Genomic DNA, 19,397 nt, shown 5'->3' with positions numbered 1-19,397 from the left:
TATCCTTTTTGGAAATTAATATCTTTTAATATTAAGGATACACCAATAGTGTGGCCACTTTGGAAAACACTTACATATTTCTTCAAAAAGGCTAAGCATAGGGTTTCCCATATGACCCAGCAATTCCACCCCTAGATACATACCCAAAATTTGAAAACAGGTTGTTCAAACAAAAACTTGTCCATAAATATCCATAGCAGCACCATTTACAACAGCCAAAAAGTAGAAACAACCCAACGTCCATCAACTGATGAATGGATAAAACAAGATGTGGTGCATTCATACAATGAAATATTCAGCCATAAAAAGAAATGAAGTGCTGATACCTGGTACCTCATAGATAACTTTGAAAACACTATGCCAAGTGAAAGAAGCCAATCTTGAAAGACTACATAATGTGTGATTCCATGTATGTGAAATACCCAGAAAAAGCAAATCTATAAAGACAGAAAGTAGATCAGTGCTTTCCTAAGACCAGGGTAAGGGCTGGGTGGGGGAGAGCATAATGGGGAGTGACTGACAATGGGCATGAAGTTTGTTTTTGGGATGATGACAATGTTTCTTTTTAAAGACTTTTTTTTTTTTTTTTTTAAATAATCTCTACACCTAATGTGGGGCTCAAACTTACAACCTGAGATCTGGAGTTGCATGCTCTACCGACTGAACCAGCCAGGTGCCCTGACGATGTTTTAAATTAGATTGTGGTGATGGTTGCACAACTCTGTGAATACACTAAAACATTTTAAATGAGTGAATTGTAGCAATGAAAGTTATATCTCAAAAAAGTTGGTTAAAAATACATGAATCCTAAGACCCTGAAATCTTTCTACATAGAAATCAGTAGAGATTCATATGAAGGATGTTTATTTCAATCTTGTTTATAATTGCAAAAACAGAGGAACATCTTGGATATCCATCAGCAGAGAGACAGTTTATTCATAGGAGGGAATATTATACAACTATTAATACCCTGAGTTACATCTTTATCTATCCACCTGGATGGACATCCCTGCTAGAGTACTAAGTGAGGAAAGCAAGTGACAGGATAACGTGTTTTAGAAAGTTTTGCAAAGTCACACACACGAAGGGGGCAAATGCATGTGCTTCTATGTACACGGGGTGCAGCACGGTATGTACACAGCAGGAAATCGTTAGTCTTTCCCTTTATTCATCTTTCACTAATTCCACTGGATATGCACTACTTTTATCACTAAAAAAATTTAAAAAGTTAAAAAAGAGTATTAACGCTGTGTTCAGCACCAGACTCACAGAGCTAACCAGCTACTGAAAAATCTCAGATGTATCAAAAACACCTAAACTCTCCCAGACAGCTTAGATTGTTCTCTCAAAGCTGGCCTCTTCCACCATATCCTACTCCATTAAACAGCTCTACCATTGCCTTGTTGCCTAAGCCGGAATCTCAGAAGTCATCACATACATTCTCACCCTCCATCTATGCCTTTCTCCCTCTGTACTGAATTGACTACCCAACCTGTCAGTTTCCCCCAACTAAACCCACTTCCAGATTTACTTCACCTCCTCCCTTGTCTCACATCTTGGGACTGGTGCTTGCCCTCCCACTGGTTACTACCCAAGGCCCTTTCCCTTCCATTCTGCTCTGCAGAGAAATAACCTGCAGTACCTGCCTCTCTGTTGATGACAGAGTACACTCCTGCAAGGGCCACCCACCTGGACAGTGATTGGCCCTTCAGCGTAATCTCTGGTCACTCCATCCATCCAGATGCCTTTCCTGCCCCCTTCCAGACTCTGGTACTCCCCCATTCTGCCCTGTCAGCAGACGTTATATGCCTTATTCTTTTCCTGTCAGATAGTCTTCCTACCCCAACTCATTCACCTGATTGGCTACTTCCTATCCTTCAGATCTTAGCACACGGCTCCTGTCCCTGGGGAAACTACACTGAGATTCCTGACAAGGTGAGGTCCCAGCAATCAGCACCTGGAGCCCTCGGAACATTGCAATTCTATACCTGATTCTGTGAACAGCTCATTGAGGTCTTTCTATACACAACAGAAGTCTAAGAGGCAAGAACCTCTTCTGATTTTGTTCCTTAGATATCCAAAGTTGGGAACAGGTCAGACATAAAAACTTGTTGAATAAATAAAAAGAATATGAAGTATCATATTAAAAAAATATAAATACCATTTCCACCAGGATTGACTGCCCACCTTGAATGCTGCAAATGGAGTTGACCTGAGTGACAGAATCCAGTTCATTGAGCTTCACAGGGCCAGTCAGTTCACAGGAGCGAGCACTGGAGTCCATACCCAAAAGGGGCTTTTGAAGCAAGAGGACACTTCGTGCAACACAAACAATCCGACCTGCCAACAGAGACACTTCAGGTTACTGAAGCACCGAAGAAAAAAGTGAGTTCTCCTGCCAGTAAAGACAGTGTCCTTTGCCAACCCCCCTGTGGGCAGAGGGCACAGTTTTGCGGACCATCCATTGTATCCAATGACACGTGCACTGTACGGAAAGGAAGTGCTAAAGCCACCAGTGCGCTAAGCGGGGAAAGCACACAAAACCAGATTCAAATTCATTTTAGAAAGGTGAATTTTGTGGTATGCAAATTATAGCTCAACAAAATAAAATAAAAATATATAGTTTGGGCAGGATTCTAGTTTGATTCCTGGAAAAAAAGAGCTAACTAATCTAATTTATAATGTTCCAGCTTTTTGTTTGTTTTAAAAAATGATGTTCCAGGCAATGGCTTCAAGTGGCTTCTATACCTGTAAAGTGTGCAACCAAGAGACAATCCTTGAGTGACCAATGGCATCTTTCACAGGGAGTGTCAGCCCTGCAGGGGTTCTGGTTCTGTCCAGGTGGCCATGACAGGGACTAGTGAAATCTGAGGGCTGGAACCATGGGCCTCTTCCACTCCATGTGCCATGTCCACAGCTGGCTTCATGGAGGGGCCAGCAGTTCCAGAGTAAGGGAAAGCCACAATGCCATTTTATGGCATCTATCAGTCACCACTGGGTCAAAGCTGTGAAGAAGAAAGCATACCTTGGGCTCGGAGAGTGTCCCTGAAGAGAAAGCTGTGAGAGACAGCCCCAGTGAGCGCTTCCAGGACTTCCTGGCTCAACACACATGAGGGGGCCACACAGACTGTCACGGTTTTGGGGAGGCCAGAGTTATTCTCATCCTGCATCTGCAGGGTGACATCAGTCACCATCAGCCAAATCTCCCTTTGCTGCGGAGGAAGCAAACTGTTTAGCTACAATTCAAAGACACAGTCAAGTCTATTAACTTTAAAAGCTATTCTTCTATCCAAAATTTTAAAAAACCAATTATGTTAGATGATTATTACTAACAATTTTAGTTATCATTCCAACAAATATTTTCAAATATACTATAGATTATGCATATCTTGGTCACTAGCCCCCATTGACATGGCTGTGCCCTGAGAGCCCAAACCCTATACCTGTTTAAAGGGCTCTTTTACTGGGATATAATCTGCCCTTCCCTAGCACTTGTCCTTGAACTACTCAGGGAGATTTCATTGCTCTGTTCCTCCAGATCTCACGTTCCCATACCTAGGATGTTAATTACCATATTGTTTTATATTTAGTCCATACACATTCTTCTTTCCTGTTAGATGTAAGTTTCCTAAGGTTCAGACATTGTTAGGAACTGAATGTTTGTATCTACCCCAATTCATATGCTGAAGTCCTAACCTCCAATGTGATAACGGTAAGTAGGGTCTTTAGGAGGTAATTAGGTTACAAGCCTGGAGCCCTCATGATGGGATTGTCTTTCCAAGACATGAGAGAGTTTGTTTCCTCACTCTGCTCTCCACATTGTGAGGATGCAAGGAGATACCCTATCGTAAACCAAGAGAGCCCTCACTAAGAACCTGACCTGTTGGCACCTTGATCTCAGACTTCAATACTCCAGACCTGTGAGAAATAAACTGTTGCAGTTTAAGCCACGCAGTGTATGGAATTTTGCCATAGCAGCCCAAACTGACTAAGACGGGAATACTTGTTACTTGCCCCAGATTTTGTATAGGGCTCTAATATAAAGCAGGTATAAAATATTTGTTGTATCTGCAACAAATTCACTTTCACTTTTTGGGTTTTTTAAAATGTTTTTTTCTTTTTCATTTAAATACAATTTTGTTAACATACTGTATTATTAGTTTCAGGGGTAGAATTTAGTTTTTCATCAGTTGCAATATAAGACCCAGTGCTCATTACATCAAGTGCCCTCCTTAATGCCCATCAACCAGTTAACCTATCCAACCAACCACCTCCCCTCCAACAACACTCAGTTTGTTTCCTACAGTTAAGAGTCTCTTATGGTTTGACTCCCTCTCTGTTTTCATCTTATTTTGTTTTTCCTTCCCTTTCCTTCCCCTTCCTTTTCCTTCCCTTTCCTTCCACTATGTTCATGTTCTGTTTTTCAAATTCTACATATGAGTGAAAGCATGGGATATTTGTCTTTCTCTGACTAACTTATTTCCCTTAGCATAACCCTCTGGTTCCATCCATATCATTGTGAATGGCAAGATTCCATTCTTTTTGATGGCTGTGTAATATTCCATTGCATATTATACCCCACATCTTCTTTATCCATTCCTCTGTCAATGGACACTGCTCTTTTTACAGTTTGGCTATTGTGAACATTGCTGCTATAAACATTACATAGCAGGTGCTCCTTCTGATCACTATGTTTTTATCCTTTGGATAACTGCAACTGCTGGGTCATAGAGTAATTCTGTTTTTAACTTTTTGAGGAACCTCCATACTGTTTCCCAGAGTGGCTGCACCAGTTTGCATTCCCAATGGTGTTAGAGGGTTCCCCTTTCTCTGCATCCTCGCCAACATCTGTTGTTTCCTGAGTTGTTAATTTCATCCATTCTGACTGGTGTGAGGTGGGATCTCATTGTGGTTTTGATTTGTATTTCCCTGATGCCAAGTGATGTGCAGCATGTTTTCATATGTCTGGTGGCCATTTGTATGTCTTCTTTGGAAGACATCTGTTCATGTCTTCTGCCAATTTCTTGACTGGATTATTTGTTTTTTGGGTGTTAAGTTTGATACATTGTTTATAGATTTTGGATACTAGCCCTTTATCTGATAAGACATTTGCAAGTATCTTCTTCCTTTCCACAGGTTTCCTTCTAGTCTTGTCGACTGTTTCCTTTGCTTTGCAAAAGCTTTTTATCCTGATGAGGTCCCAATAGTTCATTTTTGCTTTTGTTTCCCTAGCCTTTGGAGATGTATCTAGCAAGAGCTGCTGTGGCTGAGGTCAAGAGGTTGCTGCCTGTGTTCTCTAGGATTTTGATGGATTCCTGTCTCACATTTAGGTCTTTCATCCATTTTGACTTTATTATTGTGTATGGTGTAAGAAAGTGGTCCAGTTTCATTCTTCTGCAAGTGGCTGTCCAATTTTCCCAACACCATTTGTTGAAGACACGGTCTTTTTTCCACTGGATGTTCTTTCCTGCTTTGTTGAAGATTAGTTTACCATAGAGTTGAGGTCCATTTCTGGGTTCTTTGTTCTGTTCCATCAAACTTTGTGTCTGTTTTTGTGCCAGTACCACACTGTCTTGATGATTATAGCTTTGTAATACAGCTTGAGGTCCAGAATTCTGATGCATCCAGCTTTGGTTTTCTCTTTCAGCATTCCTTTGGCTATTCGGGGTCTTTTCTGTTTCCACATAAATTATAGGGTTGTTTGTTCCAGCTCTGTGAAAAATGTTGATGGTATTTTGATAGAGATTGTACTGAATATGTATATTGCTTTGGGCAGCATAGACATTTTAACAATACTTGTTCTTTCAGTCCATTAGCATGGAATGTTTTACAACTTCTATCTTACTCAATTTCATTTATAAATACTCTATACTTTTCAGAGTACAGATTCTTTACCTCTTTGGTTAGATCCTAGGTACCTTCTGGTTTTTGGTACAACTATAAATGGGATCGATTTCTTGATTTCTCTTTCCTCTGCCTCATTGTTAGTGCATAGAAATGCAACTGACTTCTGTGCACTGATTTTATATCCTGGGACTTTGCTGAATTCCTATATCAGTTCTCACAATTTTTTGGTGGGGTCTTTTGGGTTTACTATAGAGAGTATCATGTCATCTGCAAAGAGCGAGAGTTTGAATTCTTTGTTGATTTGGATGCCTTTTATTTCTTTTTGTTGGCTGATCACTGAGGCTAGGACTTCCAATACTACGTAGAACAACTGTGCTGAGAGTTAACATCCCTGTCGTGTTCCTGACCTTAAGGGAAAAGTTCTCAGTTTTCCCCATTGAGGATGATATTCACTGTGGGTCTTTTGTATATGGCTTTCATGATATTGAGGTATACTCCCTCTATCCCTACACTGAGGGGAGTTTAACCAAGAAAGGATGCTGCATTTTGTCAAATGCTTTTTTTGCACCAAGTGAGAGGATCATATGGTTCTTGTCTTTTCTTTTATTAATGTGGTGTATCACACTGATTAACTTGCAGATATTGAACCACCCCTGCAGCCCAGGAACAAATCCCACTTGGTCGTAGTGAATAATCCTTTCAATGTACTATTGGATCCTATTAGCTAGTATCTTGGTGAGAATTTTTGCATCCATGTTCATCAGGGATATTGGTCTGTAATTCTTTTAGTGGGGTCTTCCATTTTGGGATCAAGGTAATGCTGGCCTCAAAGGATGAGTTTGGAAGTTTTCCTTCCATTTCTATTTTTTGAAACAGTTTTAGAATAGGCATTAATTCCTCTTTAAATGTTTGGTAGAATTCCCCTGGGAAGCCTTCTGGCCCTGGACTAGTTTGTTGGGTGATTTTTGATTATTGATTTAATTTTTCTTTTTTTTTTTTTAAAGATTTTATTTATTTATTTGACAGAGAGAGAGACAGCCAGGGAGAGAGGGAACACAAGCAGGGGGAGTGGGAGAGGAAGAAGCAGGCTCCCAGCGGAGGAGCCTGATGTGGGGCTCGATCCCAGGACTCTGGGATCACGCCCTGAGCCGAAGGCAGACGCTTAACCGCTGTGCCACCCAGGCGCCCCATGATTATTGATTTAATTTCTTTGCTTGTTATGGGTCTGTTCAGGTTTTCTATTTCTTCCTGTTTCATTTGGGGTAGTTTATATGTTTCTAGAAATGCATCCATTTCTTCCAGATTGCCTAATTTGTTAGCATATAATTGCTCATAATATTCTCTTAAAATTGTTTGTATCTCTTTGGTGTTGGTTGTGATTGCTCCTCTTTCATTCATGATTTTGTTGATTTGGGTCATTTCTCTTCTTTTTGATAAGTCTGGCTAGGCGTTTATCAATCTTATTAATTCTTTCAAGGAACCAGCTCCTAGTTTTGTTGATTTGTTCTACTGTTTCTCTGATTTCTGTATCATTGATTTCTGCTCTAATCTTTATTATGGATTTAGGCTTTATTTGCTGTTCTTTCTCTAGCTCCTTTAGGTTAGGTTGTGTATTTGAGACATTTCCTATTTCTTGAGAAAGGCCTGTATTGCTATATACTTCCCTCTTAGGACCACTTTGCTGCATCTCAAAGGTTCTGAACAGTTGTGTCTTCATTTTCATTTGTTTCCATGTATATTTTAAACACTCCTTTAATATCCTGGTTGACCCATTCATTCTTTAGTAGAATGTTCTTCAGCCTCCACGTATTTGTGGTCCTTCCAATTTTTTTCTTGTGGTTGACTTCAAGTTTAATAGCACTGTGGTCTGAAAATATGCACGGTATGATCTCCATCTTTTTGTACCAGTTGAAACCTGATTTGTGACCCAGTATGTGATCTATTCTGAAGAATGTTCCATGAGCACTCAAGAAGATTCTGCTGCTTCAGGATGAAATTCTCTGAGTATATCTGTGAACTCCAACTGGCCCAGTGTGTCACTAAATCCCTTGTTTCATTCTTGATCTTCTGCTTAGATGATGTGTCCATTGTTCTGAGTGGGGTGTTAAATCCCCCACTATCTTTGTAGTATTATCAATGAGTTTCTTTCTTTCTTTTTTTTTTTTTTTAAGATTTTATTCATTTAGTTATGAGAGAGAGAGAGAGAGAGAGAAGCAGTGGTGGAGGTGGGGCAGAGAGAGAGAGAGAAGCTGACTCCCTATCAAGCAGGAAGCCTGACTCAGGGCTCAATCTCAGGACCCAGAGATCATGACCTGAGCTGAAGGCAGATGCCTAACCAACTGAGCCACCCAGGCACCCCTATCAATGAGTTTCTTTAATTTTGTTATTAACTGGTTTTTATGTTTGGCTGTCCCCAAGTTAGGGACATAAATATTTACAATGGTTAGATCTTGTTGGATAGACCCTTTTATTATGATATAGTGTCCTTCTTCATCTCTTATTACAGGCTTTGGTTTAAAATCTAGTTTGTCTGATATAAGGATGGCTACTCCAGGCTTTCTCTTGATATCCATTGGCATGATAAATGGTTCTCCACCCCCTCCCTTTCAATCTGGAGTTGTCTTTGGGTCTACAATGAGTCTCTTGTAAGCAGCATATTGATGGGTCTTGTTTGTTTTTATCCATTCGGCTACCCTATGTCTCTTGATTGGAGCATTTAGTCCATTTACATTCAGAGTGATTCTCGAAAGATAGGAAGTTAGTGCCATTGTAAAGTTGTTATTCCTGTAGATCGTCTCTGTTCCTTTCTGGTCTTTGTTACTTTTGGGCTCTCTCTTCACTGAAGGGATCCCCTTTAATGTTTCTTGCAGGGCTGGTTTAGTGTTCACAAATTCCTTTAGTATTTTTTTGTCCTGAAACTCTTACTTTTCATACACTTGTTAGTTAATTTAAGAGTGGAGAAGCCTAGAAAACACCACATTTTTTTTTTCCCTTCAAGTTTTTGTTTAAATTACTGTTAGTTAACATATAGTGTAATATTAGTTTCAGGTGTAGAATTTAGTGATTTATCACTTACATACAATACCCGGTGTTCATCATAAGTGCCTTCCTTAATACCCATCACCCATTTAGCCCATCCCCCCACCCACCTCCTGTCCAAAAAATCTCAGTTCTTTCTTATAGTTAGAGTCTGTTTTCTAGGCAGCTCTTTCTGCCCATGGGTCAAGTCCCCATGCTTTAAGTTAAAAAAAAAAAAAATCTGTTTTCTAGTTTGCCTCTTTCTTTTTTTCCCCTTTGCTTGTTTCATTTCTCAGATTTCACTTATGAGTTAAACCATATGGTATTCTTCTGTCTCTGACTGACTTACTTCACTTTAGCATATTACCCTCTAGCTCCCTCCATCCACATTGTTGCAATGGCAAGATATCATACTTCTTGATGGCTGAGTAATATTCCATTGTGTATATAGACCACATCTTCTTTATCCATTCATCAGTTGATGGACACTTGGGCTCTTTCCATAATTTGGCTATTGTTGATAGCTGCTATAAACATCGGGGTGCAGATGCCCCTTCAAATCTGTATTTTTGATTCCTTTGGATAAATACCTAGAAGTGCAATTGTGGGATCATAGGGTAATTCTGTTTTTAACTTTTTGAGGAACCTCTATACTGTTTTCCATTGTGGCTGGACCAGCTTGCATTCCCATCAACAGTGTAAGAGGGTTCCCCTTTCTCTGCATCCTGCCAAAACCTGTTGTTTCCTGTGTTTTAATTTTAGCCATTCTGACAGGTGTGAGGTATCTCATTATAGTTTTGATTTGTATTTTCCTATCGATGAGTGATGTTGCATCTTATAAAACACCATCTTAATCAATTGATAAAATATCACAGCACTGGGACAAATCAACTGTGTGCCTCCTGATATAAAGACAGTATATTTATGTGGTATTCCTGACAAAGATGCATAACTTGAATCTATTCATGAGATAACACCAGGACAATCTAAATGGAGAGATGTTCTATTAAGTACTGATCTCTCGTCTTAAAAACTGTCAAGGTCATAAAAGATAAGCCAAGATGCAGAAATATTCCATCTGAAGAAGAAAGAGACATGACAACTAAGTGCAGTGCATGACACTATATTGGACTGTGGAGTTATAAATGATTTTGGGGGAACAACTAGCAAAATCACATTTTAAAAAATGGTAGATATCTCAGGAAGGGCAAAGATTTCTACAAGATTATCTGTAGTTGGGAGTTTTTCTGACAAACTTCAAAGACTTTAGATACTCTTTGTAAATACCCTGGATTTGGCTTACTATCTCTTTTTCAGTCTCTTGATGAGCCAAAATGGTCTAATTTCCTTTGAAATTAACTATCAAATTATCTTTACCATTGGGGCGTCCTCTGTAAAAAGATGCAAATAACCAATTAATTCAAAGCAGTGCTACCAATCTAATTGCTATAATTTTATTTAAAAATAGATCTGTTCCATACAAAAATGCCCAATTAATTTTGACACAGTCACAAAAGCAATTCAACAGAGGAAAGACAGCCTATCAACAAATAACGCTGGAACAACTGGACATCCATAGGCAAAAAAGAGGAAACTTGACATAAAAAAATTAACTCAAAATGCAGTGTGGATTCAAACGTAAAATTATAATTTTTCTAGAAAAGAACATAAAAGATAAACTTTGGGACCAAAAACTAGGCAAAAGGGCTTGACTTGCCTTAGACTTTATGACAAAAGCATGATCTATAAGAGGGCAAATTAATAAATTTGCATAAGAATGAAAAACTCTGCTCTGCAAACCCCTGTTGAAAGGATGAAAACACAAATTACAGACCATGAGAAATATCTGCAAATCATATATCTGACAAAGGCTTTGTACACAGAATATATAAAGAACTTCCAAATTCAGCAGTAAACAAAGAAATAATCCAAACAGAAAATGGGCAAAAGACATGTATAGACCTTTCACCAAAGAAGTTATACAGATGGCAAATAAACATATGAATGGATTTTTCGACATCTTTAGTTCTCTGGATGAATCTCTAGAGTCGACGACAACCACCACCACCACCACCACCACCACCACCACCACCACCACCACCACCAAATACCTCCCAAAGGAGCTGTTACAGGTCAAATTGTGTGCCTCTAAAAAGATCAACTGAAGTCCTAACTCTAGTACCTCAGAATGTGACCTAATTTGGAAATAAGGTCTTTACAAATTTAACCAAGTCAGGATGAAATTGTGACAGCAGGCCCTCATCCAATCTGACTGGTGTCCTTATAAAAAAGGAAATTTGGACACTGACAGGCACAGAGGGAAGACCACGTGAAGATACATAGGGTGAATATGGCCATGTGCCTGGGGTGATGTGTATATAAAGCCAAGGATTGCTGTCAAGCACTAGGAGCTGCAAGAGGCAAGGGAGGGTTTTCCCTAGAGCCATCATAGAGAGCATGGCCCTGCTGACATCATGATTTCAGACTTCTAGGCTCCACAAGTGTGAAATGATACATTTCTGTTGTTTTAAGCAATCTAGTTTTGGTACTTTGTGCAGCTGGCCCAGGAAACAACACTGATATATATTGCATGGTTTCATTTGTATAATGATCATGAAATAACATAATTATAATGACACCAGATTAGTGCTACTGTCAGTTTCTTGGTTTGGGTGTTGTATGGTGGCTATTGTGGGCATGGGGTGTTAGTATGGGAGAGGGTGTACACTATATATTTCTTTGAAGCCTATTGTGAATCTATATTACCATGAGTCTAAAAAGTTAGAATAATTTTATTCAAAATAAAAGTTAAGGGGATGCTTGGCTGGTCCAGTTAGTAGAGCATGTAACTCTTGATCTTGGGGTTATAAGTTTGAGCCCCAGGCTGGGTGTAGAGATTACTTAAAAATCTTAAAAAAAAAAAGTTAAATACAAAAAATATGTCTTTCATTTGCATGACTTAGTCATTTGTATTATGGAAATACAACTGAATCTTCTTTGATAACTCAGGTTTCTTGCAGTGACTCATTGTGCCATTCTTAAAGTCAACTGTCACGTAGAATGTATAGGTGATTGACTTGAGCACACAGTGGCCCTGGGACTTAGCTTATTTCAATTTCTCCCTGAGGAAGTTGGTTTCTGGTGATTCTGTCCCACAAAAACACAATCCAGGAGGTAGAAAATTTTAGTGCACTGAGGAATTTGTTCCATTGACTTCCTAAATACCACTAGTTCTTTGGTACACACACCCACTGAAACCCATACTTGTTGGCAGGCTGCACCCATGCTAGTGGAAGCATATTTCTTGGCAGAAAACTTGGGACAGGAGGGTATCAGTGTTTTCAACCAGCCACAAGGCAGGGTTCCTTCATCCAGTGAGGCAGATGATCTTTAGTTTGTCTTTCTCTGTCCTAGGGCTCCCCTCCACTGGGGCTGTTGCCGAGACTAGCAATGGTGTATCTGACACCTGTTGTTTATTTTCCACCTCTGTTGTCAGCTGGGGCTTTGAGCAGGTGAGGCTCTGTGGGCAGGAACACGTGGTATATTGCCCGAGGACAGTATTCTATCTGCAGAGTAAATGGCAGCTGCACAGTGAACCACTGTCTGATGTCACAGCCCTACAACCTGGAATGTGTGTTAGAATAATAGGAATATGCCAGATGCCAAGCATGTCTTAACATACTGAGCGTCCTGCAGACAGTGGGTGGGGGAATTTGCAGTCAGCTCTCAGTTCGCTTCAGGGTTGGAAGGTAAGAGACACATCAGGTGCCTGGACCTCATCTTCACTATGGGCCTGTCCCTGTGCCTGTTGAGCCAAATTCTGGGATGGCTCACAGGAAGCGCTGTGACTGACTTATGTCAATCACTCTCCGATTCCTCAGGAGAGGTACCAATTCACTAAAAGGTGAACAGAGAAAAGGAAAACGAGGATTGAACAACGGGATGTTCTGTATATCTCAGGTGACAGACTTGATGGATGTACCTCTCTGAGTTAAGGTCAACCAGAGGTTTCTTTCTTGCAGAACTTACACCATATGTTCAGCTTGCCAAAAACATTCCCGTCTCTTGTCTGTTTCTTGCTGATCTGTGGAGTGGGAAAGCAGCGAACAAGCAGCTCCTTTAGGCTGCAGCTCCCCAGCACTCCTGAGACCTCCCAGGGGCTTTCTTCCCCTATTGATGGCTCAGAGCTATTGGGCAGTTCTGACAGGGGCTAACCTCAATACTGAGATTCCTTCTTCCACCTCCTTTCTTTCCTTTCTACAATCTGTGTGCCAGAAAGGAACTCACAGTGCTGCACTGTGAACCTTTCAGATGACCTATGCCTAGGTTGTTTCATACCCAGTACTTACCACAGTGGCTGGCAGGCAGCACCTGCACAAGGACTGGATTAATGGCCTCAGCATGGATCAAATATAAATGGATTTTTAAAATGCTTTTCTATTTTAGCACCCCATTAATTTCTATGAGGTTATCCTTTAATAAACTTTATAACACCTTATCAGAAAGAGAAAGGAAGAGGGATTGATTACCTGTGGTCTTTGATAAATCACTCTGGCATAGAAACTGCAACGGGTACTAAGATCATTAGTCTGAAAAGGCATTGAAAATGATTAGAACATCACACAAAGCACACAAATACAGTAAAAATAATTACAGACCCTATCAGAAACACAGATGTTACCTGGAGAATTTCTCTTAAGAAGCGGGGAACTGGAGGCTGGTAAAGCTTAGAGATGGGATCTTCTTCAATGATATCAATTTGCCCCCCATTTGGGTGAGCAGTGAGGATGTAACAGAAGCTAGGAGGAGGCACAGGAGTTTCTACCTGTTTAAGAAGAAGGCAAAGGTAGAACATAAATTCAAATTCACTATGAAAATCTACTCTTTCATATATAGATATTTATTCACAGATGCATTCTATTTCTCTGGAAGGTTGTATAAGAAATAGATTATGTTGTTTATCTCTAGGACCAAGCATAAGAACTTTTATACTTTTTGAATTTACTATGGATTCAAGACTTTATTTAAAAAATTCATTCTTCAGAGTATTCTTGAAAAAATGATTTAGAAACTTTTTACTCTTAAATAATCAAGAATTGGGCATTTTGACAATTATTTTCCTGGCTTAGCCCTGTATAGTCATAGTTTTATCAGTCTGCCAGGAAGTTAGCTACCACACAAACAAGACAGCCCCCGTTTTCAGCTTTGGGAGCAATGGCCCAAAGTAGCCGCTGGTCAGTCTGCTGGATAAAACTCAGGATGGAGAAAAAGTGACACATTTTGATCAGTTTTCCTACATGTGAGCAACTACCATAAACAATTTTATGTAGCAGGAAAACGGAAATCCATGGTGGTTGAAAGGATATCCATGGAGTTTATTTATTAGGTAATGTGAGTTTGTGCTCTAATTGGTAACTGAGCGTTGGTTCTAATAGTGATTGAGAGATGGTGGGGAAAACATCTTAATTACGATGAGGCTAAGACGCTAACTGCTGCAATGGCATGCAATGGCTGTGGTTTAAAAACTTGCTGTAAATTAACCTCAAGAAGAATGGAGTATGGCATCAGCAGAGAAAGCAGCCAGAGTCTGGACTTTGGAGTGAGGTGAGCAAGTCTGAATCTCTGTCCTCCTGGCTCATGGTCACTGGACCTCCCCTTTCCAGGGATGTGGACTATGGGTGGGCCTGGCTCAGCAGTTGGCATAGAGCAGGCAGTGACCAGAGGAAGCTCTTCAGATGCTGGCTTACCTCTTCACAGGCTCGGCCATGGCCAGGTGCTTTCAGAGGCATCACTGGAGGCCACATTGTATCGATCAAACTGAAAAGCCCTGCTGTCCTGGAAAAAGAAAAGATGTTGTCCATAATATTCAGCACTTCAGTGCCTCTTTATGAGCTGGTCGTATGCAGTTTTGCTTAACAGAAATTATCCCTAATGCCAAGGAGACACCATTTAGGATGTGTGGTGATTCAGATGGGGAAGACAGTGTCACACAGACTGACAGGCCTTTGAAACCGCACAAGAACAGGAAGGATATTGTTCATTAAATTATGATACAGTTCCCAATGAAGTATTTTACAGCCATTGAATGGTTACATAGAAAATATTTAAAGACATGAAAAAATGTTTCTGATACCTTGCTAAGTGAAAAGCAGGCAACAAATTATAACGTTCTTAGGGATATATCTATGCATGTACCTACATGTAATAATCCAAAGGAAAAGGAGACTGAAAGATATAAAATGATTTTAGTGGGTATCTGAGTAGAGCTTAGAAGTGATACTCACTTTCTTCATTTGGCTTTTATGTGTTTCCTATCTTTTTCCAAAATAGGTATGCGTTACTCACATAAGAAGAAAATTATCTATTTTTTAAATTATATTGTTAGTCACCATACAGTACATCCCTAGTTTTCGATGTAAAGTACCTTGATTCATTACTTGCGTATAACACCCACTGCAACATGCAATACGTGCCCTCCCTATTACCCATCACCAGCCTATCCCATTCCCCCACCCCTCTCCCCTCTGAAGCCCTCAGTTTGATTCCCAGAGTCCATAGTCTCTCATGGTTCATTCCCCCTTCTGTTTACCCCCCCTTCATTGTTTCCTTCCTTCTCCTACCGATCTCCCTGCTATTTCTTATGTTCCATAAATGACTGAAACCATATGATAATTGTCTTTCTCTGCTTGACTTATTTCACTTAGCATTATCTCCTCCAGTCCCGTCCATGTTGCAGCAAATGTTGAGAAATCGTTCTTTTTGATGACTGAGTAATATTCCATTGTATATATGGACCACATCTTCTTAATCCAGACATCTGTTAAAGGGCATCTCGGCTCCTTCCACGATTTAGCTATTGTGGACAATGCTGCTATGAACATTGGGGTGCATATGGCCCTTCTCTTCACTACATCTGTATCTTTGGGGTAAATACCCAGTAGTGCAATGGCTGGATCATAGGGTAGCTCTATTTTTAACTTCTTAAGGGACCTCCACACTGTTTTCCGAAGGGGCTGTACCAATTTGCATTCCCACCAACAATGTAGGAGGGATTCCCTTTTTCCACATCCTCTCCAACATTGTTGTTTCCTGCCTTGTCCATTTTTGCCATCCTAACTGGTGTAAGGTGTTATCTTGGTGTGGTTTTGATTTGAGTTTCTCTGATGGCTAATGATTTTGAACATTTTTCATGTGTCTGTTAGCCATTTGTATGTTTTCATTAGAAAAGTGTCTGTTCATATCTTCTGCCCATTTTTTGATTTGATTATTTGTTTCTCGTGTATTGAGCTTGAGAAGTTCTTTACAGATGGTGGATACCAGTCTTTTATCTGTAGTGTCATTTGCAAATATCTTCTCCCATTCCGTGGGCTGCCTCTTAGTTTTTTTGACTGTTTCCTTGGCTCTGCAGAAGCTTTTTATTTTGATGAAGTCCCAATTTTCTTTTGTTTCTCTTGCCTTTGGAGATGTGTCATGAAAAAGGTTGATGTGGCCAATGTCGTAGAGGTTGCTGCCTATGTTCACCTCTAGGATTTCGACGGATTCCTGTCTCACATTGAGGTCTTTCATCCATTTGGAGTTTATCTTTGTGTATGGTGTGAGAGTGTGGTCAAGTTTCATTCTTTTGCACATAGCTGTCCAATTTCCCCAGCACCATTTATTGAAGAGACTTTTTTCCACTGGATGTTTTTTCCTGCTTTGTCAAAGATTAGTTACCCAAAGAGCTGAGGGTCCATTTCTAGGTTCTCTATTCTGTTCCATTGGTATATGTGTCTGTTTTTGTGCCAGTACCATGCTGTCTTTGCGATCACAGCTTTGTAGTATAGCTTGAAATCTGGCAACGTGATGCCCCCGGCTTTGTTTTTCCTTTTCAACAATCCCTTGGCGATTCGGGACCTTTTCTGGTTCCACGCAAATTTAAGGGCTGTTTGTTCCAGTTCTTTGAAAAATGTCATGGGTATTTTGATCGGGATAGCATTGAAAGTGTAGATTGCTCTGGGTAGCACAGACATTTTAACTATGTTAATTCTTCCAATCCATGAGCATGGAATATTTTTCCATCTTTTTGTGTCTTCTTCAATGTCTTTCAAGAGTGATTTGTAGTGTCTAGAATATAGATCCTTTACGTCTCTGGTTAAGTTAATTCCGAGATAACGTATGATTTTTGGTGCTATTGTAAATGGAATGGATTCCCTAATTTCTCTTTCTTCAGTCTCATTATTCGTGTATAGAAATGCAACTGATTTCTGAGCATTGATTTTGTATCCCGCCACATTACCGAATTGCTCTATAACTTCTAATAGTTTGGGAGTGGAGTCTTTTGGGTGTTCTATATAGAGTATCATGTCATCTGCAAAGAGAGACAGTTTGACTTCTTCTTTGCCGATTTGGATACCTTTTATCTCTTTTTGTTGTCAGATTGCTGTTGCAAGGACTTCTAGTACTATGTTGAATAATAATGGTGAGAGTGGGCATCCTTGTCGTGTTCCTGATCTTAAGGGAAAGGCTTTCAGCTTTTCCCCATTGAGAATGATATTCGCTGTAGGCTTTTCATAGATGGTTTTTATGAGATTGAGGAATGTACCCTCTATTCCTACACTCTGAAGGGCTTTAATCAGGAAAGGATGCTGTATTTTGTCAAATTCTTTTTCTGCATCAATTGAGAGGATCATATGGCTCTTGACTCTTTTCTTGTTGATATGCCTATCACACTGATCGATTTGCGAATTTTGAACCACCCTTGCATCCCAAAGATGAATCCCACTTGGTCGTGATGGATAATCCTTTTAATGTACTGTGGATCCAATTAGCTAGGATCTTGTTGAGAATTTTGGCATCCATATTCATCAGGGATATCGGTCTGTAATTCTCCTGTTTGATGGGGTCTTTGCCTGGTTTGGGGATCAAGGTAATACTGGCCTGATAGAATGAATTAGGTAGTTTTCCTTCTGTTTCTATATTTTGAAACAGCTTCAGGAGAATAGGTATTATTTCTTCTTTGAATGTTTCGTAGAATTCTCTGGGGAATCCGTCAGGCCCTGGACTCTTGTTTTTGGGGAGGTTTTTGATCACTGCTTCAATCTCTTCATAAATAATCAGTCTGTTTAAAAGATCAATTTCTTCCTTTTTCAGTCTTGGTAGTTTATAGGTTTCCAGGAAGGCATCCATTTCTTCCGGATTATTTAATTTATTGGCATAAAGCTGTTGATAGAAGTTTCTTCTAATGATCCTTCCTATTTCATTGGTGTTGGTTGTGATCTCTCCCTTTTCATTCATAATTTTGTTAATTTGGGTCCTTTCTCTATTCTTTTGAATAAGTCTGGCCAGTGGCTTATCGATTTTATTTATTCTTTCAAAGAACCAGCTTCTAGTTCTGTTGATCTGCTCTACTGTGCTCCTGGTTTCTATTTCATTGATTTCTGCTCTAATCTTGATCAACTGCTTTCTTGTATATGGGTTAGGCCTGTTCTTCTGTTCCAGCTCCAGCTTCTTGAGGTGAGAATATAAAAACTGCATTTTAGATTTTTCTATTCTTTTGAGTAAGGCTTGAATGGCTATGTATTTTCCCCGTAGGACTGTCTTTGCAGTGTCCCATAGGTTTTGGACTGTTGTGCTTTCATTCTCCTTGGTCTCCATAAATTCTTTAAATTGAGTTTTGATTTCCTGGTTTATCAAATCATTGTTGAGCAGGATGGTTCTTAGTTTCCAAGTGTTTGAGTTTCTTCCAAAATTTTCCTTGTGATTCAGTTCCAATTTCAAAACATTGTGGTCTGAGAATATGCAGGGAATAATCTCAGTCTTTTGGTATCGGTTGAGACCTGTTTTGTGACCCGGTATATGGTCTATTCTGGAGAACGTTCCATGTGCATTTGAAAAGAATGAGTATTCTGTTGTTCTGGGCTGTAGTGTTCTATATATATCTATGAAGTCCATTTGGTCTAGTATGACATTCAAAGCTCTGGTTTCTTTGTTGATTTTCTGCTCTGGTGCTCTGTCTATTGCTGATAGTGGATTGTTGAGGTCCCCTACTATTAACGCATTTTTGTCTATATGTCTCTTTATTCTGGTTAAGAGTTGGCTTGTGTATCTTGCTGCTCCCCTGTTGGGGCATAGATATTTATAATTGTCATATCCACTTGTTGGATACATCCTTTAAGAATAATATAGTGTCCTTCTGTATCTCTAACTACAGTCTTTAGTTTAAATCTGTCTGATATGAGAATTGCTACCCCAGCTTTCTTTTGAGATTCATTGGCATGAAAAATGGTTTTCCATCCCTTCACTTTCAGTCTGGATGTATTTTTAGGTTCAAAATGAGTCTCTTGTAGACATCAAATGGATGGGTCACGTCTTTTTATCCAATCTGCCACCCTGTGGCATTTGGGGCAGCATTTAGGCCATTCACATTGAGAGTGATTATTGAGAGATATGATTCTAATGATGTCATGTTGTCTGTAAAGTCTTTGTTTCTATAGGTTGTAAAATTCTGTTCTGTATCACTCTTGGGGCCTTTTTTCTTTTATAGAACCCCCCTT

General features: G+C 39.7%; 1 protein-coding gene across 2 annotated transcripts in view; it reads right to left on the bottom strand.

The window, feature by feature from the left end:
* Positions 1 to 19,397, bottom strand: part of SPIDR (scaffold protein involved in DNA repair) — a 481,232-nt gene that overhangs the window by 23,399 nt on the left and 438,436 nt on the right. For both annotated transcript variants that reach the window (XM_008706671.2, XM_008706670.2), the window contains exons 12-16: positions 14,613 to 14,700; positions 13,547 to 13,690; positions 13,395 to 13,454; positions 3,026 to 3,212; positions 2,188 to 2,340 (exon numbers count right to left, since the gene is read on the bottom strand). In XM_008706671.2, coding sequence (XP_008704893.1) covers positions 2,188 to 2,340; positions 3,026 to 3,212; positions 13,395 to 13,454; positions 13,547 to 13,690; positions 14,613 to 14,700 — 632 coding nt within the window. The remainder of the gene's footprint in view (positions 1 to 2,187; positions 2,341 to 3,025; positions 3,213 to 13,394; positions 13,455 to 13,546; positions 13,691 to 14,612; positions 14,701 to 19,397) is intronic.

This window comes from Ursus maritimus, unplaced genomic scaffold (assembly GCF_017311325.1).
Source record: "Ursus maritimus isolate PB19 unplaced genomic scaffold, ASM1731132v1 scaffold_9, whole genome shotgun sequence".
Classification (NCBI taxonomy): Eukaryota; Metazoa; Chordata; class Mammalia; order Carnivora; family Ursidae; genus Ursus; species Ursus maritimus.
This window is presented reverse-complemented; position numbering and strand designations above follow the sequence as displayed.